This window comes from Haliotis rufescens, unplaced genomic scaffold (genome assembly GCF_023055435.1).
Source record: "Haliotis rufescens isolate VD_foot unplaced genomic scaffold, xgHalRufe1.0.p SCAF_7, whole genome shotgun sequence".
NCBI lineage: Eukaryota > Metazoa > Mollusca > Gastropoda > Lepetellida > Haliotidae > Haliotis > Haliotis rufescens.
In genome coordinates, this window is record NW_025964361.1 from 58113466 (window position 1) to 58138401 (window position 24936).

General features: G+C 39.8%; 1 protein-coding gene across 1 annotated transcript in view; it reads left to right on the forward strand.

The window, feature by feature from the left end:
- Nucleotides 1–10099: 10099 nt before the first annotated feature.
- LOC124125214 overlaps nucleotides 10100–24936 on the forward strand; it is a 49867-nt gene continuing 35030 nt past the window's right edge. Inside the window, exon 1 of the mRNA XM_048388228.1 lies at nucleotides 10100–10181. Coding sequence (XP_048244185.1) covers nucleotides 10115–10181 — 67 coding nt within the window. The 5' untranslated portion in view covers nucleotides 10100–10114. The remainder of the gene's footprint in view (nucleotides 10182–24936) is intronic.

The window sequence follows — 24936 nt, forward strand, 5'->3', positions numbered from 1 at the left end:
GTAATCTTATCCGGACCTGGGGATTTATTCCTGCTGAGGGATTTGTCGGCCTCTCTTATCTCTTGACATGTAAATTCTTTTTCCAATTCCTCATCAGGCCTCTCTCGTACTTGTTTAAATATCTGTACCTTACTAGTTATATCTTCTTTAAATACATCATCAAATCCTTCGGAATGGTAGGGTTTGGCTAAATCTGAAAAATATTTACCCCATAATCTGCAAATAGCTGAGGGTGTAGAACCACATTCATCCTTATAGTTAAGTATAGGTATCTCGGCCACCCTCCCTCGTTGTTTTCTAACAGTTTTATAAAAAGAATTTATATCAAGTTCAGCTGACCTCTCAATTTCCCTTAGGGTATTCTTTTTGTTGGACCTTTTCGATTTTCGATAGAGGCGCCTGAAGTTACGATACCTGATCACGATATCCCCTCCTTTGGTAACTTGGTGTTTTGGCCTTGCAATTACTGTATTGAAATATAAGTATGAACAGTCCCGAGCATATTAGAAACACCATCATGTAAATATTATGAACTACTCCTCCACTGCGATATGAAATAGCACATGAGAAGAAATATTACCTAAATATCTCAAAGGGGCATATTTAGTGTCAATAACACTGGACATTCATTGTCGCGCAAGCAAGGTGTGGCTTTGTTCACGTTTCAGTGTAAACGTTTCAGATAGGTACACACCTTTTAGGCATTTAGATAGCTACATAAAATGTACATAGCACATATTATCACCATTCAAACCAATGATCATAGACGTATGTTGCATCAGCATTACTGAAGTTCTACTGCCTGACGCAGTCTTGCCTGGTGTAATGCAGCTCTTGATCCAAACGGTACTTCATAAAAGATGGCTTGTATACACAACCGTGTATAAAACAGGGCAGTCAAACCATGCAGAGGTGTGTTCGATTTGAATGCTAGCTTGTTCGACTGATTATGATAATGTATATGACACATTAGGGTAATAACGAGTGTAATATATTTCCGATATTTTTACATGTGCAATTAAACAATTGTCAATGCTGCTTGGTCAGGTGTAGTGAAATGACGTTACATTGCGTCATTGATGACAATACCTTAACAGTCACAACATGTATGAAATCGAGTAGCGTAGAGAAGCGATTTTATAACAAATGTGTGACTGTTATCTCCGAACGATGATAAAAACACGAAAAACAATACTTTATGCTTTCTGAGTGAGTGAGTGAGTTAAGATTTATAGTCACATCGGCAATATTTCAGCCATATCGTGACTAAATCAAGTTGTACAGTAATAATACATAACTATAACCTATAAAATCTGTCGGCAAAGGACAGTAAAATAACTAGAATATCACAGCTATAAATATAAAACTAGTAAGTAACTATAAAATTTGGACTAATCAATACAATACAATATAAGAGTTGGCTAGAGATCACCAGCAACCAAAGTTAGGCCACCACACAAGGGACCATGGGGACTTACGGTGCATCTGCTTCCTGCATGGTACCCCTGCAGGATTTACACCATCCCTCTGGTCACTGGTGATTAGTAGTAAGTTTAAGCCAAAGCATTTAAAAACAAACAAGTATTCTGCGATTAAAACCAAGAAAAATGAGAAATACTTTGAATGAAATAGGACTTATGTACCCTCTCAGGGGGACAATTATTTTACGTTACTTCAACCCCCTTTGAAGGTACAGCCACTAACAATCTCAGTTATTAATTCATTCTTCCAAATTAAAAATATACTTTTTACAACAATACATATCAAAATTTATCAATCAAGTCTATTTCTTTTAAAAAATCAATAATTAAATGAGTACCTATATTAAAAAGATCCTTCATAGATGAAACCTGGAAATAATTATCCCTTGTGATGGAAAAATCAATACAGTCAAGCAGGACATGCTTGACTGTGATTCTTTCATCACAAGGGATGCAGAATGGAGGATCCTCACCTTTTAGTAAATGTTCATGAGTATAACGAGAATGGCCAATACGACAACGTCTTAAAATGACCTCTTCAAATCTGGACTGACAACCCAAGTAGGTATAACCGATAGTTGCTTTGATTGCATGTAATTTATTTATACCCACTTGAGTGTCCCACTTCTTCTGCATTAGGTCTTTGATATAGGATCTAATAACAGGTTTATAGTCACTATATGGTAGTAGAAGTGGTGTCACAGATTTGTTGAGAGCTGCCTTTGCTGCAGCATCAGCCATAGTGTTACCCGTGATTCCAACATGACTGGGCAACCAGCAAAAGACGATGTCGTATTGGCCAGTAGCAAGGTCATTATACAATTCTAAAATATCTAAAATGAATGGATTATGCGAAGAGCTAGATTTGATTGCCTGTAGACACGATAATGAATCTGAAAAGATGATGAACCGTTTACAACTGTACTGTTTTTGGATATATTCCAAAGCAGTTAATATTGCCTTGGCTTCAGCAGTGAAAATGGAGCTATGGTCTGGTAAGCGAGATGAGACGGTTTTGGATCCAATGACAGCAGCACTGGAGACTGTGCTGCCGTCCTTGGATCCATCTGTAAAAATAGAACGGTGGGATTCGTATTTAGCTCTAACTTGTAAATATTCTTGCTGATATACTAATTGATTTGTGTCTTGTTTTTTAAATTGTGTGAGAGTCAAGTCCACCTCCGGTCTGATAAGTTGCCAAGGAGGGGAAGACAGAAGCCTGAAAGGAGAAATATTATCTAAATCAATATGTGCAGCTGTAATGTGGGGTTTAATCCGAATGCCTAGTGGTGGGACCAGCTTAGGCTTACTATGAAAAAGGTCGTCGTAATGGGGTTGAAATATACAGTTATATGCAGGGTTTAACGGGTTAGAACGTAATTTTGCAATATATTGAAGCGATAATTTGATACGGCGCTGCTTTAACGATGGTTCATCAGCTTCTACATATAAGCTTTCCACAGGAGACGTTCGAAAGGCGCCAAGACATAGTCTTAGGCCCTGATGGTGAATAGAATCTAATTTTTGTAAATTGCTCTTACAGGCTCCACCATAAACGATGGAGCCATAATCTAATTTAGAGCGGATTAGAGACCGATACAAGTGTAGGAGAGTTGACTGATCACCTCCCCACTTCGTGTTGGCAACAACTTTCAACAAATCTAGAGCCTTCAGGCATTTAGTTTTAAGATAGTTAATATGCGGCTTAAAAGTTAAATGGTGATCGAAAATGAGACCCAGGAACTTGGCCTCTTCTACAACCTTGATAGGTGTGCCATGTAAAAATAGTTCTGGATCTTTGTGGTGCTTGTATTTTCTACAAAAATGAATACAATTGGTCTTAGCTTTTGAAAACCTAAAACCATTTTCAAGACACCATTTTTCGATTTTGTTGAGACATAGCTGTAACTGTCTCTCGATGGTACGCATATTTTTACCACGACATGAAATATTAAAATCGTCCACAAAAAGTGAACCATCAATGGAATCATTTAAAACCTTTGACAGACTATCAATCTTTATGCTAAACAGAGTTACAGACAAAATACTGCCTTGTGGGACACCCTGATCCTGATCATAATGGTCAGACAGGGTGGAACCCACACGAACCTGAAATTGTCGGTCTGTTAAAAATTGGGATATAAATTGAGGCAAACGGCCTCTTAACCCCAGATTATGTAGATCTTTTAAAATACCATGCTTCCAAGTGGTATCATACGCTTTTTCTAAATCAAAAAAGATTGATACTGCATGCTGATTATTGACAATTGCATTTTTGACAAAGGATTCTAAACGTACCAGATGATCAATGGTACTTCTATTCTGACGGAAACCACATTGTATGTTACTTATAAGATTGTTAGTTTCCAAGTACCACACCAGTCGATTGTTTACCATTCGCTCTATGGTTTTGCACACACAGCTAGTTAGTGATATTGGTCTATAATTAGAAGCATCACTATGGTCCCTACCAGGTTTAGGTATGGGGACAACTATAGCATTACGCCATGAAGGAGGAAAATTTCCTGACGTCCATATCTGATCAAATATATCAAGAAGCGTCTCTAAACATGAATTAGGTAAATGCTTTAGGAGCTGATAATGAATATTATCATCTCCCGTTGCAGTGTCGTGCGCTTGACCAAGTGCAGTATTTAGCTCGTGTAGCGAAAATACCTCATTATAATCTTCTCCATTTTGAGAAGTAAAATCAACCCTCTTCATTTCCTGCTGTTTCTGATATGTTTGAAACTTGGGATCGTAATTCGTCAATGAAGAGTGTTTGGCCAGCGTCTCACCCAATTTATTAGCAATGTCCACTTTATCAGTTAATAAATGGTCACCTTCCTTGAGATGGTGGACAGTCGATTTTGAGCCTTTACCTTTAATTTTAGCAATCATGTTCCAAACCTTGGATATCGGCGTGCGAGAATTAATTTTAGAGACATAATTTCTCCAAGACCTACGCTTATTCTGTTTGAATGTACGGCGTGCCTTGGCATTTGTTATTTTAACATGATCTAGATTATGTACAGTTGGATGTCTGCGGAAATATTTCTCCGCTTTTTTCCTGCACTTCCTAGCCTGTTTGCATTCTTTATCAAACCATGGTTTTCGAATGTGTGGATTTACAGAGGACTTTGGAATGGTTATGTTGGCAATTTCGTTTAAAATATCAGAAAACAGCTGAATAGGATCAGTGATATTCCTGAACACATCAGGCTTCAACCTGTCAGTACAGAGTTCCTGAAAGGAAGGCCAGTTGGCTTTGGTAAAGTTCCACCTTGATGTGGGTGGAACGTCAGATGGATTATTTGCTGTTAGGATGGAAGGAAAATGGTCGCTGCCACACAAGTCATCGTGGACCGACCACGTAAATTCGTTCAAAAGATTTGAATCTGTTAGTGACAGATCTAAAGCGGAATAGGTTCCAGTAGCAGGATGTAAATAAGTATTTGATCCATCATTGTAAATGCATAAATTATTGTCAGAAATAAAATCTTCAAGTACTTTCCCCTTAGGATTAACGTTAACACTTCCCCACAGAGGGTTATGTCCGTTTAAATCACCCATGATAATGCAAGGCTTAGGGAGCTGATCATATAAGGATTGAAGCTCTGATCTCTGAAGCACAGAGGAAGGAGAGATATACAGAGAACACAAAGTAAAGGTTATGTGTAAAGTCAGTCGCACTGCAACAGCTTGAAGATTAGTACGAAGTGAAACAGGGCTGTGGATCACTCCCTGCTTCACCAGAACAGTAGATCCTCCAGTAGCTTTAACACCTGGTGGAGAAAATGAATTATAGGAACTGTACCTGCGCAAATCAAAGGTGTCGGTTTCTTTGAGATACGTCTCTTGGAGACAGATTGCTGATGGCGCAAAATCTTGTATTAAAAGGTGTAACTCGTTAAAATTGGTCCTGAGACCTCTGCAATTCCACTGTACTAGTGGATGGTAAATGGTCATGTTACTGGTGGGTGAACGGGAGATCTATTTCTCCCACTTCGTGGCGACTTACTTCTGTTGCGCCCTTGGAGATGAGGAGAGACATCCATGTCCTCCAGAGTCTGAAAACGATTGTATATCTGAATCGGGTCCCGATGACCCTTTGAGACACGATCTGAAGTTTTGGAATAATCAACCTTTTTTATGGCATTTTTAACAACAGGGGATGGATTTGGAGCCGGAGCAAGTTCCGGCGCTGCTACCATTAACGGTGTTGACACAGTTGCTGATGGTGATGAAGTATCAGTTTGAGTAGAAGAACTGGATTGAATCAAGGAGTAGTGTGCTGTGGAAACCCAGGTGATGTCTGTTTGGCACTGAACGGATGCCATGGATTTGGGATGTGTGCGAGACACAGCAGCTGAGTAGGATACAGCTGCAGGTGTAGAGACAGTAGCCATGATTAGCCGTTTAGCTTCCAGGAAGGTGATATTCCTTTCATGTTTTAATTTCACAATCTGATGCTGGATTTTAAATTTGGGACAGGACTTCGAAGAAGCCACGTGGTCTCCTGAACAGTTTGCACATTTAGGTGTTTTGGTACACCTCACCTCACTTTCGTGATCATGTTCTCCACATTGGTGACATATCTTGCGGTTGTTACAAGATTGTGCACCGTGTCCAAACTGCTGGCACTTGTAACAACGAAGTGGATTTGGGATGTACCTGTCCACTTCGATGTGAAAATAACCTGCTTTTATATGTTTTGGAGGAGCTGATTTTGAAAATGTCATCAGATAAGTGTTGGATTTCACATGTGTCACACCTTGATCTTGTAATTCATCAGCAATTTCATTTTCAGTCATATCATAGAGACAACGGTCCCTATCTCTGACAATCCCTTTGCTGGAATTAAGACTTTTATGTGGGGAAATGAGTACAGCAGTAGAAACCAAAAGATTAGCAGCTTGTAATGTTGTAGACTGCTTTTGAGTCTTGCATTCAACAAGCAGTAATCCAGACCGAAGTTTTTTAACATCTTTGACATCACCAGCAATGCCATAAAGTGCTTTGGAAATGGCAAAAGGATTTAGTTTCAATGGTGAACCATCAGCAGCGGAAACGACTAAAAATCGAGACCAACTATTAGAAAGATTCTTTGGAATGGCATGTTCCTCATCAGAGGAATCATCTAAAGAACGTTTTGTTTTTTTGTTTTGAGCCATGGTGAAGTTGTATATGGTTCACCATCCCAGCTCCCCACCCACCATGGAGTATCACAAGGACAATGCTATAAGCCAGTGGATTTCCAACTGGCAGCACCAAGGATACTGGGATGGTATACTCAAGTAGATTAACGACAATTCAATTAATCCACCGGATTGGCCCATGAGCCACCGCCTTCTGGGCATACGACTCTAGGCAATTTATATTTTCCACAATCAAAATACCAGATTTGTCACAATTTTTTTTTGGCCAAGTCCTTAAGTAGAAAGTTCAATCAAAAGTGATATAAGTACAATACAGTCACATCGGCAATATATCACAAACACAATAAGTGCTCAGGGCTCGGCATGACCAGCCGATTGATAGGACCGGGCCCATCCTACCACCCGTCTAGGCGAAGTAAGGGTCGAAGTGGTGTATTGGGCAAAGGAACGCTATTCCTGGAACCAGTGCCCTCAACCACCAGACTCCCGTCCTCCGCCGACACAGGGACGCAACCCACGGCAAACAGGTTGCCCATTTTAGTCGCCTCATACGACCAGCAATGGGGGGCTGTGGAAATATTCTGCCCCGGTTCCACACGGGGGAAGAGCGATTTGCGTTACCCAGCACTCACCACGAGGAGGTTGCTCTTCACGAGTGCCTTATGCTTTCTGAGAGTATTGCCATGTTGAATAATGGTGTCTCTAGCGCTTGCACTCTGAGAACGTGAGGACGTAGGATCTCGTCACAATAACTCACACCTGTTAAGTTGCCCTGGATATGAACAAGGTGTGTTCTGCGCCCATAACAGATGGATACATCCTAACACTTCTCCACAGAATCGTTGACTTTGTGTACTCAATATCTGGTATATCCATTCAATTCAATTCAATTCTTTATTGTATGAAAGGCCACAGGCCCGTATACAACGGAGTTACATAACATTGTTTATAAAATACAAAGTCAAGGTAACAATTCACTTCGTAACAAAAAAGCATTATGTATGTACAAAGCCAGTTGATGTTGTGTTATAAGATCCTTGCAAGACAGTAAGTAATGAAGACAATCGTTTAGCATTAAAATGAGATAGAGACCACTGCGGTAAGTACTTGTTTCTTAGATTTTCGTATATAGGGCAAATAAACATGAAATGGTATTCATCTTCGACAACAAAGTCACAAAATGGGCATTATCGTATCGATTTCTCAATAGATGAAAATCTCCCTGTGTCAATTTTTAGATCATTCAGGCCAAGTCTAAAACGAATAAGGGTGTTACGAGAATTCCTGTACCGTAAATTTGATAAATAGGATTCTGGCTCTAGCAATGACTTGAATTGGCAATAAGTATCATATCTTGAACTTTCATAAATATCTGAATGCCATTTCTGATGAAACATGTCAATGGCACGCATGCGAAAGTACTTAATGAAAACATTTGCATTACCAATTGTCTGGGACAGCCAAATGTAACCAAAGCCATATGTGAAAAGCAATGTACGAATACAAGAAGCCCATGTGTTCTTTCCAAGGCTGTCGAGGTGTACGAGCATGTCGTTCGTTCATACACACGGATCCGCTCATCAAATGGGATGAGTCACTATATCAAACGCCACACAAGTGCATAAAGTGTTGTCATAGCACATTTAGGCCACTCAGTCGTACTCTAAGCTCTTCCTTACAATTCATATCCTGTTAGGTTTTTCAAATATTCCCTTTCAGAATATGTTGAGGGAAATACTATCAACACCGTTCCAGTACATAATATGCACAATATAGTCGTAGTGTCGACTATGTAGCCACGACAGTAAGGGGTAAAAGACACATTTATCTTAGAGTTTCTGTCACATCCGGTCATACGGGTGGCCCAGTTGTATTATGCGCCGCCAGTCGCAGTGCATAGTTGCGCCCCTTGGGCACTCGAGAAAACTATGATCGTGGGTTTGAATTCCCTTTCGCCGGATTATGTAATGCGTTTATCAGCACCATACCGGTGTGCCTGGGTTACATAATTTCTCCCACAGTAAGCTGATCTTGACACTCAGTGTTGTGACAAAAATACCTTACACAGCGGCGTTAAAACTCACTCACTCACTCACTCATTCAACCCGCCCCTCCCTCCCTCCCTCCCTCCCTCCCTCACTCACTCACCTCCGCTCCACTCCATTCCACTCCACTCCACTCCACTCCACCCCACCCCACCCCACCCCACCCCACCTCACCCAACCCCACCCCACCCCACCCCAGCTCACTCACTCACTCACCCCACCCCCTCCCACCCCAACCGAACCCACCCCACCCCAACCCAATCAATCAATCAATCAATCAACCCGCCCGTCCACCCACTGACACACCAACCCACCGACCCACCACCTCCCGCACTCCCTCCCTCCCACCCTACCACCCTTCCTCCCTCAGCTCAGCTCAGCTCAGCTCAGCTCAGCTTCGCTTCGCTTCGCTTCGCCTCGCCTCACCTCACCTCACCTCACCTCACCTCACCTCACCTCACCTCACCTCACCTCAATCAATAAATCAATAAATCACCCACCCACTCACTCACCCCACCTACCTCACCTCAACTCACCTCACCTCACCTCACCTCACCTCACCTCAATCAATAAATCACCCACCCACTCACCTCACCTCACAGCACCTCACAGCACCTCACCTCACTCACTCATTCACTCACTCACGTTACTTCCGTACCAGTGAGGGATAGCAATTTCGTTAGGGCATCACATGTTTATAATAATGTGGTCTTTCCTCTCAATCAGATGACATTAGTTTATAAGTTAATGCGTCAGAACGGAAGAATCTGTGTTAATGTTTGTTGTGCGGCGTATGTCCTAACACCACTGTTTCCTTGCTAAGTGGAATATTAAATCAACTATGTTCACTTTATCTCGTTTCTCAAGTGTTGCACCCTCTGTCGACCCTCTGTTGTTATTATGCATCAATAAAATTTGCAAGGGTTTTCCTCTTACTTTGTTCATTTTCCCCTATAAATAGATTCGAGTCAATATTGTACTTCCTTGCCACTGAACATGGCGTGAATCATGATGTGTAGTGAGACTTTGTGTGTGGTGTATAAACGTAGTGTAAAATGAGAATTTAGGTGGAGCAGTTGTGATTGTTATTTTGAAGAGCATTTGAGTGTGGTAGAAATGCAAAAACTAACTTACAGCAAAATACAGCATACACTGATAAGTGTCTTACTTCCTTTTCATACATTCGCTTTTTCATTGTTGGTAAGGAGAAGTGAGATTTGTGTTACGCCTGAGCATCCGAGGATACTGTGTATTGATATTAGATATACCCCTGCCTATGTAAATAGACCACGTGCTCTTGTCGAAATGAGTGTATAGGGTTTTGTTAACCATGTATAAGAGATATGGTGAAATGATAGTAATAACTGTAAAGGTCCCTTCATTCTTGTCCACAAATCATTTTAATGTTAAAACTTCCTCGTTCACAAACATGGCGGGTGTGAGGTGGCTGATACTAACTGCGGCTGTGTCAGGGTGGTGGATTCAACTCATACTGGGTAGGTTCCAGTCACACTACGATATTTGTACTTGTGGGTAATTAACATGACACTTATTTAATTATCCTTGGAAAATAGGTATATGACAGACATATAAATAACACTGATAGCGATTTGTAAAGTAAGGACAAACATGTATGAAAGGTAAGCACAGGTTTGCCTCAGCTGATACATGTACGTACACAAGGTTCACCCGCAGACAAACGTGTCACTAAATTCCCAAGCCCAGTGGGACAAACTATAATACTCAAATATATAATACTCACACTACGACATTTTTTTCTGATGGATAATCAACATGACTATATCTTTGACAAATATGTACAGTAAGGTTTTACAGACTTGTATAAAAGGTAAGCAGGGTTTGCCTTACTGACACATGTACGTGTATTACCTCTGGACATCTCGACAAACGTGTCACCACATTGCCATGTACAGTAAGACGAATTGATGTTTGTATCTGGAAATGATGCTACAAAAAACATATATTTGTTGACAACTCATTGTAACAATCAACATTAAGAGATACATGTAAACTATTCAAGTTTTGTCATTAACGGATAAATATTTTGTTGGAAAATAATTTGTGTGTGTCGCCGTGTATAAATAAAGAAGTCAGATTGCTTTGGTAATAATTGTCAGATAAAACATTGTCATCAAATCAACCAAACTTGCACAATGAGAGGGACAGACAATCAGAAGAAATAGCTATCGATATCTCCCGTCCATTTAGATATTACGGTTGTTTGTAAATTAATATAGCGCTCAGCAGTATTCCAGCTTTATTCCAGCAGCTTGAAAATAAGTCCAATGATTAATAGTATGAGTAACGTCCAACGCTGTTAGGGTACGATGTCACACAAGCAGCTAAGTCACCAAGTCTGACCACTGTCCACAGAGGGTTGTAGGGTGTAAGATTTGGCTAATGAGTTATTCTCAAGAAACGAATCATATACTCAACTACGATCCAACTTGTTTCCTTGGAAACGTTCTGCCCATGTGTAATGCGTATACAAAGTTTCATAACGAAAATACATTGAATAGTTTATCTGGAAACGAAAAGTGACGGACAGAGGTCGTTTTTATGTTGCTGAACTTTTAAGTTGTTGAACTTCATCAGAATGAGACATAATGTGATATAATAGGCTACTATGACGTTTACTGCTTACGGAAATATTTCAAATTCAGAGATCACTTCCGATGTCAACTATTCGGATAGAATATATTTTGCTGGTCCCAATCTTTACAATGATTTATTGCAATTGATTGATTATCTCTGTTACAACAGTGAAATGAGTTTTGCACTATGCTGGATACAGAGCCAGTGATCGTGAAAGTACTTGTTTGTCTCCAGAATAAAACCTTCAACTCTGGTCAATTTCTCTAACAATGTACACAAAACACAGCTTCAATTTGCACCGTTTGGGCTATCTAGTAGCACAGGGGCGGGGTTGTTCAAGACTGGTTAACTTTTAACCAATCAATTGTACCTTTCAGTGACGTGATACTGAAATTGACAATGCTATGTCGGGTGAGAATGTGAAGCCGAAAGCTTGTATTAACTATACTTGGCGTGATAACTTTGGTGATCGGTTAAGAGAAAATGTCTCATGTGATGAAATTAAGCATTTGTTTGATGATTGTATTACATTAGCATTAACAGACATAAATGCAGCAATTAGTAAATTTACGGACGCTTTGTTGAAGGCAGCAGATTTTACAAAGCGTATGATTGTTCAGCGACATGGACGCGACAGGCCGTGGTTTGATAAAGAATGTGGTTATCACAGAAGAAAAGCCTTCCGACTACTAGATGTTTTTAATAGGAAAAAGAATAATGTTTCGTTACAAGCCTATTCACTGCAGCGTAAAACATATATGGATATCGTAAGGTGTAAGAAAAGAGCTTTTAATGATTTGATTCGTGACAGACTTTCATCCAATATCAATAACTGCAAAACATTTTGAGAAATGTTAAGAAAATACACTGGTGTTGAAGAAAGGGAATCGTCTATCCCCATTAGTGACTGGTTTTCGCATTTTAAAAAACTTATTCCAAGATATGCATACCGTTTTCTCTCATGATACTATAGAAGATGGTGTAGATTATCCTTTTGATGATGTCACATGTTTTATCCTTGACAGCCGTATAACTGAAGACGAGGTGTTGCAAGCTATCAATCAATTAAAAAACTGTAAGTCGCTAGGAAATGATTTTCTTATTTCTCAATTTTTCAAAGCATCAAGTGATTTAATAGTATCATACCTAACAACCTTGTTTAACATTTTATTTGAAAATGGTTCGTTTCCCGAGTCGTGGTGTACTGGTGTTATCATACCTCTGCATAAGAAGGGCGATTACTCAAACCCCAATAACTACCGTGGTATCTCCTTGCTCAGCACTTTTTGTAAACTTTATGTATCTGTACTTAATTCAAGACTTACGTGTTGCGTGTTCTGATGCGTATGATAAAATTTGTGACTCTCAAGCTGGTTTTAGGAAAGGTTATAGTACTATTGATAATATATTTATTCTGCAGTCTGTAATCCAGCATTATCTGTCTAAGAAGCGTGGTAAATTATATGTTCTTTTTGTTGACTTTAAAAAGGCTTTCGATTTTGTAAATAGATCTCAACTATGGCTAGTTCTTAAATCCAGAGGGGGCACGGGTGGCCCAGCCGTCTAAGGCGCCGCGATTCGCTGTGCAGAGTTGCGTCCCGTGGACACGCCAGAAACCTATGATTGTTGGTTCGAATCCCGGTTCGCCCTGATTATGTTTCTAGGTTTGTCAGCACCATACACGTGCTCGTGGGTTTCACGGAAGTGATAAACGTCTGAGACCTGCATCACTTCGGGCTTTCCTCCCACATTAAGCTGACACGCCGCGATATAACTGGAATACTGTTAAAATCGGCGTTAAACACAACTCACTCACTCTTAAATCCAGAGGTGTGTCCCAAAAAATGTTAAATGCATTAGAATCCATCTTTTCCTGTATTAAAAGCTGTGTAAAGATCAGAAATTGTTTTACAGAATGTTTTGATTGCCCTCTAGGACTTCGGCAAGGCTGGGAAATGAGTCTATTTTTATTTTCTATTTTTATAAACGACTTATCTTTGTATATAGAATCAACATGCACTCCAGGTGTACAGCTACACCCTGACACTGTACAGATTTTTTTATTGTTGTTTGCTGATGATGTTGCATTTATTGCTGATACTGTGTATGGCCTTCAAAAACGCATAAAAGCTCTGGAAAATTTTGTAGTAACTATCATCTAACAGTCAACTTAGATAAAACTAAGGTAGTGGTATTTAAAAATGGGGGTATTTTATCAAAATATGAAAAGTGGTATTGCAAGGGTCAAAAACTTCAATGTGTAAGTTCTTATAAATATCTCGGTACCATTCTTTCAAAAACTCTCTCCTGGTCTTTGCATGTTAATAGTGCTGCTTTACAAGCTAAAATGGTCCTATTTGGTGTCATTAAATCTCTTAAAATGCTTCAACCTTATGACTTGTTTTTCAAAAAAATTATTCTAAAATATCTCCAATTCTTTTATACGGTGTAATAATAGTAGAAGTTTTATTTCGGAATTTGTAAACCGTTTAAAAGCCTCGTCTGAGCAAGATTGGCATGCAGCTGTTTCATCTAGCACTTAATCCCAAAGTTACTCTCTTTACAAAGTTTCATTTGGCTTAGAAAGCTATATCAAGGTAGTAAATGTTTCAAAATTCAGAGCTGCACTTGCTCAGTTGAGATGCTCCTCCCATCGGCTGCGAATTGAGACCGGTCGATATATTAAGGAAATTAGAGAACAGAGACTGTGTTTGATTTGCAACCAGAATTTTATTGAGGACGAATATCATTTTGTGCTTATATGCAATGCTTATAGTGATTTGAGAGCTGAATACATTCCTCCTAAATATTTTACAACCCCTTCTAAAAATATATTTAATGCTCTTATGTCATCCACTAACTTTAAAATCATAAGAAATCTAGCAGTCTACGTTTACAAAGCTTTTCGACTTCGGTCATTACATACAGTCTAAATATTTATTTGTATATATGCATGCGTATGTGTATGAATGTGTATGGATATGGATATATATGTAAAATAGTGGTAATTCTTTTTTCTCCCTCTCTCTGTAAATAGTTCTGTGTAATAGGCCTACGGCCTAACACTTTTTGTGAATAAAACAATTACAATTACAACTTTTAACGAGCAGTTACGTCAGTTATATCTCCGTTGAATTTAACGAACGTTTATGTTGTTTCTGAAATCGTGGATATCTTTAGCGGTTGGTTAAATGTCCGTTAAAATTTACACACCTAGGTTATCTTTTAAACAGACTGTTGGCTAACCACACACTGGGTATGTAACTATAATGCTACCTTATTTGTTCATGTTGCAGCGGAAGTTAACGTTATCGTTATTGTTACTTCAAAATGCATATTTAGCTGTTGGCAGCTCAGGTTAAAAACCAAACGAAAGCATTCAATGTAGCAAGAACTAGCACGATCGTTAGCTTGAAACTTTGTAAAAATGTGATTAATATGCAGGAAACATATCATTATTAGCGGATAACTATTTGCGTTGAGGGCTGACATTAACAGTGATTACTTTCCTTGGATGTTCTCTTAAAGTAGAATTTTAATACAGTCGAACCTTGTTATGTCGAACTTGGATGTGTCGAATTCCTAGTTGTCTCGAACTCATTTGGGATACCTAAGTGTCCAAATTAAACCTAAATTCCCCTAATGCCTCGAACCATGGATAACTCGAACTTTTTCCAGGCCCCCACGATTTCAACGGAATGAGGTTCGACTGTTTAATCACAAATTTTGAACTGTAAAGAATTATTTAGCGATATATTGCTAATATGAGGAACTGGCCCAGGATAAGCAGTTTGTCAAAAGATTGTGACATTGTGGCTGTGCTTCTGAAGGCGTAGTCATACCGACTAGGCAGTGAAACACCCGGTCTAGGTTGTGAGAAAAAGAACTTTGACAGAGCGTTACCTATGAATATGTCATCAGTCAGAATACTACCGATATTAAAACGTTCGGATAGATGGACCCCGTTTGTGCCTATCGTTATGTACCGTAGTCATACATTCTTTTCACAGTTGTTCTGGTATTTACGTACGACAGTGGTGCATAATGGTTGTTTTGGGGTCGCTCATGCGCCCATCTTTTTACCACCTGATGTCATCACTATTTGATAGTGATTCATAAACATATGCCCATGATATAGTTTGAATTGCACAACGGACTTCGCACATTTTTATCATGATTAGGAAGTTGGTATTTGCGTTTTTATTTTCATGTGGAAACTTCAATATGCCCTTTGGGGAAAATAGTGAGTATGATTGTACGCAGCTTTTCGCAATATTACAGCAATATCAATGCGGGGGACGTCAGAAATGGGCTCCACACATTGTACCCAAGTGGGGAATTGAGACCCGGGTCTGCGGCGTGACGGGCGAACCATATAACCACTTGGCTACCCGTACGCCCCTGTGGAATATAGCACAGACCGGGCATCACTCTCCTCAACTCTAACCAGTGTTGTCCTACCGACAAAAATAATAGCTAATTATTTGAACGTAGCTTTTGTTGAGTTGTACTGTACTGTGGCATTGCATCAGAACGAAAGCTCTAATCGCAATAACATTTCACATCATGCATGAATAGCACGTGATGCACGTTCATACATAAGCCAAAATGTATGCGCCTACAGGGGAACTCACAATCACACGCTTACAAATGCCTCCGTGAATATCTCAATGAACAGATAAAAAGGCACGAGTGAGGTAGGCCTAAAAGAAACGATGGAAAGATCGAAGATGAGACAAGATCGTCTCATTATATTGTTTGCAATACGCAATGGATTCTTTCTGCTCCTGGTATCAATTGAGAATTATATGCAATACCAGGAAGGCTAATCTACAGTTAAATCAGGCTCTATGCATCCCCCTAAAGGCATGGCATCTTGTGAAGGGTGTGATCCTGACCACTATTGGGGTGGGATTAGCAACATGCATGCTGTGCGCCAATGGCGTTACACCATGTTTACAGATGAATCAAGATTTTGCCTCCGATTCCATAATGGCAGAAAACGTTGTTGGTGAGGTCGCAGTGAGTGGTATGTTAGAGCATCAATTCTTGACCATTATCGGTATGAGGGCGGTAGTGCTATATGGTGTGTACGACAGGCGAGATGATTTGGTATTTGTGAATGGACATTTGACTTGCCAGTGAAATTTTGCGTCCTGTCTTTGTTCCATTCACTAGAAATATCAGCAAAAGTTTCAACTGCGAGATAACAATACCAGACCACCACCTACCAAGGCTGTCACCGATTATCTCTGACGAGAAGGCACTATCATATATTTTTGTCAGTAGTGCTCGTATTCAAAAAAGATGTCTTCATTCCATAATGCAGGAGCAGAGGTTGAGAATGCCCTGTCACCCGACTGTGACATCCAGGTGGTGTTTGTCTTCAGACCACAGGCTTTACAATGGTATGTCAGGATCAGTTAGGTCCCCCAGGTAGACTGACTCACTCTTGGGAACAGCACTGTACGAGAGGACTAGTTTGTAAGCTTGTGGAATATTGTAGGCAGTGCGGTTGCTTAAGAACCGGTGAAATGTGATCTGGTAATTTGGTCTTAGATTCTTGCCACTCTGTTTTGTACACTCATGAGATGGCTGATTGAACAGGAAGGAACAACTTAGCGATGAATTACAATAATCCAATCTTGATGATACATATGAGAGGACCCTATAGCAGTGGCTTCTATGTCCAGATACTTCCTACATAGCAGATGAATGTTAGCTGCTCTTAAGATGCTTAGAGCTTCTTGCTCTGATGACATGGTGTTGGTGAGGTGATGCCTGGTTCCAGGGATCATGTACACTGTTTTGTTGTCGTTGAGTTTCAGGAAGTTGTTATCCATTCATATCCCACTGTCGAGAATACATTATTCCATTTGGCTTTGATAGTTGGATGTATCTGATATTTTGACACTGATGTAGAGCTGGTTGTCATCATATCCAAGGAGCTGTAATCCACGTGTTCTGATAATGTCTCCATATTGAAAATAATATAAGGCCAAATACTGAGGTACACTATATTCTACTGTGTGTTGTTTTGATCTTGAGCCAGTTCCTTGAATCCTTAAACAATCATAACTTGGTCAGTATTATAAAGACTGACATACAAATGTATTTAGTAATAAAGGCCATCGGCCCACAATCAATAATATGAATATTAATAAATGTCCCGCATACAAGGGTACTTGTCTTAAATAAGTATTTTCTCATTCCCATTGTAAACGTTTTAGCTAAATATATGAACAAATGTTAATTATAGAAAGTTTCTCTGTAGATTTCATGAGGTTGTTGGATAATCTGTAGAATATGGATGTATATATTGCATTCTTAAATGAGAGTAGCTTTCACATACCATCATCACATGGTATTCATCTTCTACTAACATGTTATTTTTCTTCAGGCTGACTTCGCAATACGTTTCATTATGAGGAGTGAGTGAGTGAGTTGGGTTTAACGCCGCTTTTAACATTATTCCAGTAATATCGCCGGGCGTCAGCTTAATGCGGGAGGAAAGCCAGAAGTGATGCAGGTCAGACGTTTACCACTTCGGTGAAACCCACGAGCACGGGTATGGTGCTGACAAACCTAGAAACATAATCGGGGTGAACCGGGATTCGAACCCACAATCATAGGTTTTTGGCATGTCCATGGGACACAACTCTGCACAGCGAATCGCGGCGCCTTAGACGACTGGGCCACCCGTGCCACCTTTATTATGAGGAATATTATTGTGTCTTCCAATCGTTACATATACTCCGAAATCATTACATCTAAACTATGATAAATGTCACTTCATATATTGAGGTATGTTGCTAGGTATGATTCAGTATTGAGTAGTGATTTATATCCTCGCGAACACCTGGTATCATTTCTATTTGATATTGATTCATAAACACATGCTCATGGTATAGTCGGAATCGTACAAACTACTCCGCTTTCAGCAGATATTACTATTGGCCATTGAAAGAGTGTTGTTGCTTTATTTACAGTTATTGCACTTTGATGAACTTTCCAAAGATGAATGTCAGTCTTGTTATATATTGTCAGAGAGCCTTTGTTGAAATTCGCATAAAAACATGTCAGCATCTCCCATGTTCTGCTAAGTAACCTGGTCAGTAAGATACGAGTGATGACAAAAATGTGTTCTCGCCTCGATAGTAGAAAACCATTGTCCACTGCTGTGCAAGGCAGCCGAGAGGTCCAGGAGGGCAAGTGGTACAACTTGTTGTCGATCCATGGCGCGAAGGATGACATTCCATACTCTAACCAGAGAGGTTTCAGTACTGTGTCTGGCTTTGTAAGCGGACTGAAAGACTTCATTTAAGCTGTGTTTGTTTGACTGAGTTGTTTTAAAAAAATATTTTCCAAGAAATTGTAGATTAGAAACTGGGCTGTAGTTCTTGGGAATGAGTGAGTCAAACGATGGTTTCCTAAGATGTGGGGTATTATTTCTTGAAACATCTTCGTACTGCTCCAAGTTCGAAAGAAGAATCCAGTATTGAGGTAACTGGTTCAACAAGGGCATCGATATCGTTTCACATGAGCCATGTGGGCCAATGCATCTAATGCACATGCTCCTCGTGGTGAGTGCTGGGTAGCGCTAATAGCTCTTCCCCCGTGTGGAACCGGGGTAGAATATTTCCACAGCACCCCATTACTGGTCGTAAGAGGCGACCAAAGTGGGCAGCCCGTTTGCCGTGGGTTGTGTCCCTGTGTCGGCGGAGGACGGGAGTCTGGTAGTTGAGGGCACTGGTTCCTGGAACTGTGTTCCTTTGCCCAACACACTACTTTGACCCTTACTTCGCCTAGACGGGTGGTAAGATGGGCCCGGTCTTATCAATCGGCTGGTCATGCCAGGCCCTGTGCGTAATATTGTATATGCACACCTGTGTTGTATTTTCATGTATATATTGGTCTTGGCCATGCATAACCTGTATGAATTAACCCTTTTGGTTGCAATAAATTGCCTAGAGTCTTACGCCAGAAGGCGGTGGCTCATGGGCCAATCTGGTGATGTTGACCTCCGAATAATGTATGTCTCCAATTTTTTGTCATGGGCCGAACCAGTCTGGCATAGAGTTGGTAGATAAATATAGCTATTCGCGTCATATTTGCTGGAGTATGGCGCTCCTGTATCCCTGGTGTTTGCATCTTGGATATCCGTTGCAATGTGACACCGTCCTTGTTGACGCTCCATGGTGGGTGGGGAGCAGGAGTTCTGAATTATTTTCCGTCATCATGACACTTCCACAACCTGGTTCAAACCGAAATGAAAAAAAGAGGAGACTTGAATTTGATAATTCAACAGACAATGTTTCTCAAAATATAGCTTCGTGGGCTAGATTCCTAGTCATTGAGGCTAAGGATCAACTACCCATTAAACTCAATCCTTTTGCTATTTCAAAAGCTGTTTCTGGAATTTGTGGCGAGGTTAAGAATGTCACTCGTCTCCGTAGTGGTTCCCTCCTGGTGGAATGTTTGCGGAGACAGCAATCTCTTAATCTTTTATCAATCAGTACATTTGCTAATGTTGAGGTTGCTGTGTCCGCACACAGGACATTAAACTCCTGCAGAGGCATTATTCGAGACAGGGCTCGTTGTCTGGCTGATATGTCAGAAGATGAAATCACTGCAGAGTTGGATAATCAGGCTGTCACGGCTGTTAAACGTTTTACTGTTAAGAAAGAGAACAGCAGGCAAAACACAAATACCTATTTGTTGACCTTTGCACGTGCATCTCTTCCACAATCTATTAAAGCAGGCTATAACAACATCGGAGTGGAGGTGTATGTCCCCAATCCACTCCGATGCTTCAATTGTCAACACTTTGGCCACGGATCTAAATCATGTCGTTACACAGTGATTTGTTATAGCTGTGGTGACGATCATGATGGCTCCAGTTGTGTACAAGAGATCAAGTGTGCTAACTGTGGGAATGACCATGTTGCTTCTTCGAAGTCCTGCCCTGTGTGGCAGACAGAATCAAAAATAATGAAAGTCAAATGCGAACAAAACATGTCTTACCTTGACGCAAAAAAGCTGGTTAAAAACCAGTCCACAACTCCTTCAACCTTGATTTACTCCGCAGCTGTCTCTCAACCAGTCTCTACTTCTTCTATCCAATGTCAGACAGATTTGTCTTGGATTCATTCTGATCAGCCTGTCCTCACCAAATCCATCTCTCCAACAAAGCCATCTGAAAGTCAGCCCTGTTCATCAATCAGCCAAAATACAGTCCAAACTCAAACTGTGCGTCCATCTGACCCTGTCGTCACTGAAACAGCTGTTGAAATTGTTCATTTATCAAAACAAGAAAAAAAAGAAAGGAAAAAACTGAATCGACAAACTGCCAGGACACCCTCTCCATCAGAGGTACCTGTTCACAACTCCTTTGAGCTCCTGGACATGGAAGTAACCCCATCTCCAGAGACTAGAAGGAGTTCTTCTTCCTCACATTCTCGTGAGCGTTCACCAATTGAGCCACCGTGACTCAATCATCACATTTAATACAGTGGAACTGTAGAGGACTTAGGAATACTTATAACGATTTACAACTCTTAATTCAAGATTTTAAACCATCAGCGTTATGTTTACAAGAAACTTACTACAAAGAAACTGACACATTTGATATACGAGGTTATTCCTCCTACAATGTCTTTTCACCTCCTGGTGCAAAGGCCACTGGGGGCTCTTCAATCTTAATAAAACAAGGTGTTATTCATAGCCCCGTCCATCTTGCAACCCCCCTTCAAGCTGTTGCAGTCCGTGTGACTCTGCACATTGTGTTTACATTGTGCTCGCTCTATATTCCACCATCTTCTTCTCTCAGACACTCTGAACTTCAAGCTCTCTATGATCAACTCCCAAAGCCCTGTATTATCATGGGCGACTTAAATGGACACAATCCACTTTGGGGTAGTGTTCAGATTAATAATAAGGGGAAACTTTTGGAAGATTTCATTTCCGGCAACGACTTGTGTATCCATAATGATGGTTCAAGTACGTATCTGCATCCCGGTACAGGTACCTACTCTGCTCTCGATTTGTCAGTCACAGATTCTGAATTATTAAACGAATTTGAATGGTCCGTCCATGACGACCTCTGTGGAAGTGATCATTTCCCAACCATTTTAAAACCTGTCTTACCTTCCGATGTTCCTCCTTCAACAAGATGGAACTTTTCTAAGGCTAACTGGCCTTTATTTCAAATACTTGCATCCAATAAACTACTACCTGATCTGTTTCTTGGTGCTACTGATCCTGTACAATTATTTTCTGATGAATTAATCAAAATCGCTGATGAATGTATTCCTAAGTCCTCTACGAATCCTCACATTCGTAAGCCATGGTTTAACGATGACTGCAAACAAGCTAGGAAGGCACGGAAAAAGGCTGAACACTACTTCCGTCGCCATCCCATGGTACACAATTTGAATAAATTTAAAATTCTAAATGCTAAAGCCAGGCGTACTTTTAAACAAAATAAACGCCAATCTTGGCAAAATTATGTTTCCAAAATCAATTCACGGACGCCTATGTCTAAGGTATGGAACATGATACAGAAAATTAAAGGTAAGGGTTCTAAATGTAGCGTCCACCATCTTAAGAATGGGGATGAACTATTAACTAATAAATCGGATATTGCAAATAAACTAGGTGAAACGTTAGCTACACATTCTTCTTCCTCAAATTATGTCCCTCAATTCCAAAAAATTCAAAAACGGCAGGAAAAGAAAACTATAAATTTTAAATCAGATAATGGGGAAGACTATAATGAAATATTTTCGATCCATGAACTTCATGCTGCTCTTGGACAAGCACATGATACCGCTACAGGTGCTGATAATATACACTATCAACTCCTGAAGCACTTACCAGAACCATGTTTAGAAACCCTTTTGTTAATTTTTGATGATATATGGACATCAGGTCATTTTCCTTCTTCTTGGCGTGATGCCATAGTTGTACCCATACCTAAACCTGGAAGAGATCATAGCGATCCTTCAAATTATAGACCTATTTCATTGACTAGCTGCGTTTGCAAAACCATGGAACGCATGGTCAATAATAGATTAACATGGTATTTGGAATCTAATAATTTAATCACAAATATTCAATGTGGATTCCGTAAAAATCGCAGTACCATTGACCATTTAGTTAGATTGGAGTCATTCGTAAAGAATGCCATTGTGAACAAACAGCATGCAGTGTCTATCTTTTTCGATCTCGAAAAAGCATATGACACTACATGGAAGCACGGCATTTTAAAAGATTTACATGACTTTGGATTGCGAGGCCGTTTGCCTCAATTTATATCCGGGTTTTTAACTGACAGGCAATTTCAAGTCCGCGTGGGTACAACCCTGTCTGATCATTATCATCAGGATCAGGGCGTCCCACAAGGCAGTATTTTGTCTGTCACTTTATTTAGTATAAAAATAAATAGTCTTTCAAAGGTTTTAAGTGATACAGTTGATGGTTCACTTTTCGTGGATGATTTTAACATTTCTTGTCGTGGTAAAAATATGCATACAATAGAGAGACAGTTACAAATATGTCTAAATAAAATTCAAAAGTGGTCACTTGAGAATGATTTTAAGTTTTCTAAATCAAAAACAAATTGTATTCATTTTTGCAGAAAATATAAGCCGCATAAGGACCCTGAACTCTTTTTAAACGGCACCCATATCAAAGTGGTAAAGGAGGCCAAGTTCTTGGGACTTATTTTCGACAGCCATCTAACTTTCTTACCGCATATAAAATACCTTAAAACTAAATGTCTGAAGGCACTCGATTTATTGAAAGTAGTTTCAAATTCTAAGTGGGGAGGGGATCAAACAACCCTCTTACACTTGTACAGGTCACTCATCCGTTCAAAACTCGATTACGGCTCCATCGTCTATGGTGGAGCCTGCAAAAGTAATTTAAAAAAACTGGATACTATCCATCATCAGGGCCTGAGGCTTTGCCTTGGAGCCTTCAGGACGTCTCCAATTCACAGTCTGTATGTAGAAGCAGATGAACCTTCTCTTAAACAACGCCGTCTAAAATTATCTTTACAATATGTCACTAAATTATATTCTAATCAGTCCAATCCAGCTTTTAATTGCGTCTTCAATCCTCTTTACCAAGATATTTACAATAAAAAGTCATCTCTTGTTCCACCTCTCGGCATCAGAATCCAGTCTGCCTTGTTTGCTTCCAATATTAAACTGCAAGATATAGCTCCAACTCAACTGTTTTCAACACCTCCTTGGCAAATGGTACGGCCAGAGGTTGACCTTCCATTAACGAAACTAAAGAAATCAGACACTAACGAATTAATTTACCAACAAGAATACAGTCAATTAAGACACAATTATGACACTTATAAATCTATCTTTACAGATGGATCCAAGGATGGTGGCGCAGTTGCTAGTGCCACCGTCATTGGATCCAGAACAATATCTTCACGTTTACCTGATAACAGTTCCATATTCACTGCAGAAGCAAACGCCATTTTTACAGCACTTAAATATATCAGTAATCAGGCTAAACATAAACAATTCATACTGTTTTCAGATTCTCTTTCATGCCTTCAGGCGATTAATAATATGTCATCAAAACATCCACTTTTAATCGAAATTCTCGAATTATTTAATGATCTTGCTACTGGCCAATATGACATCGTCTTTTGTTGGTTACCAAGCCATGTTGGTATCATTGGTAACACAATGGCCGATGCTGCTGCAAAAGCAGCCCTCAACAAATCTGTGACACCACTTCTGATCCCATACACTGATTTTAAACCCATGATTCGATCTTACATCCGAGATCTTATGCAACAGAAGTGGGACGCCCAAGTAGGTATCAATAAATTACATGAAATTAAACCAAATATCGGTTACACCTACTTGGGCTGTCAGTCCAGATTTGAAGAGGTCATTATGCGACGATGTCGTATTGGCCATAGCAGGTATACACACGAATATCTTTTAAAAGGTGAGGATCCTCCATTTTGTATCCCTTGTGATGAAAGAATCACCGTCAAGCATGTCCTGCTTGATTGTGTTGATTTTTCCATCACAAGGGATAAATATTTCAAAGTTTCATCCTTAAAGGATCTTTTTAATATCAGTGTTCATTTAATTATTGAATTTTTAAAAGAAATTGAATTGTTGCCCAAATTTTGATTGATATGTTTTGTATATAGTATAGTTTTTATAATTGGTAAAATAAATTTGTTAACTGAGATTGTTAGTGGCTGTTTCCTCGAAGGGGGTTGAAGTAGTGTAAAATTATTGTCCCCCTGAGAGGGTATGTAAGACCACGTCTTTCAAAGTATATTTATTTTGGCCACATTTTTAATAGTAGTATATATGTTCGTTTACCTTTGGCTAAATTTGTCATAATCGCCAACAGCTGAAGGGATGATGTAAATCCGGCTGGGGTCCATGCAGGTAGCAAAAGTAATGTAAGTCCCCATGGACCCTAGCATGGTGATCTGCCTTCAGCTGCTGGCGATCTACAGCCCCTTTTTATATTGTACTGTTTCATGACTATCTAATGATATCTTTTTATTGTTGTATGCTAGTTTTAATCTTTCAATCTGTGATATTCTAGTAATTTTACTGTCCTTCGCTGACAGGTTCTTAT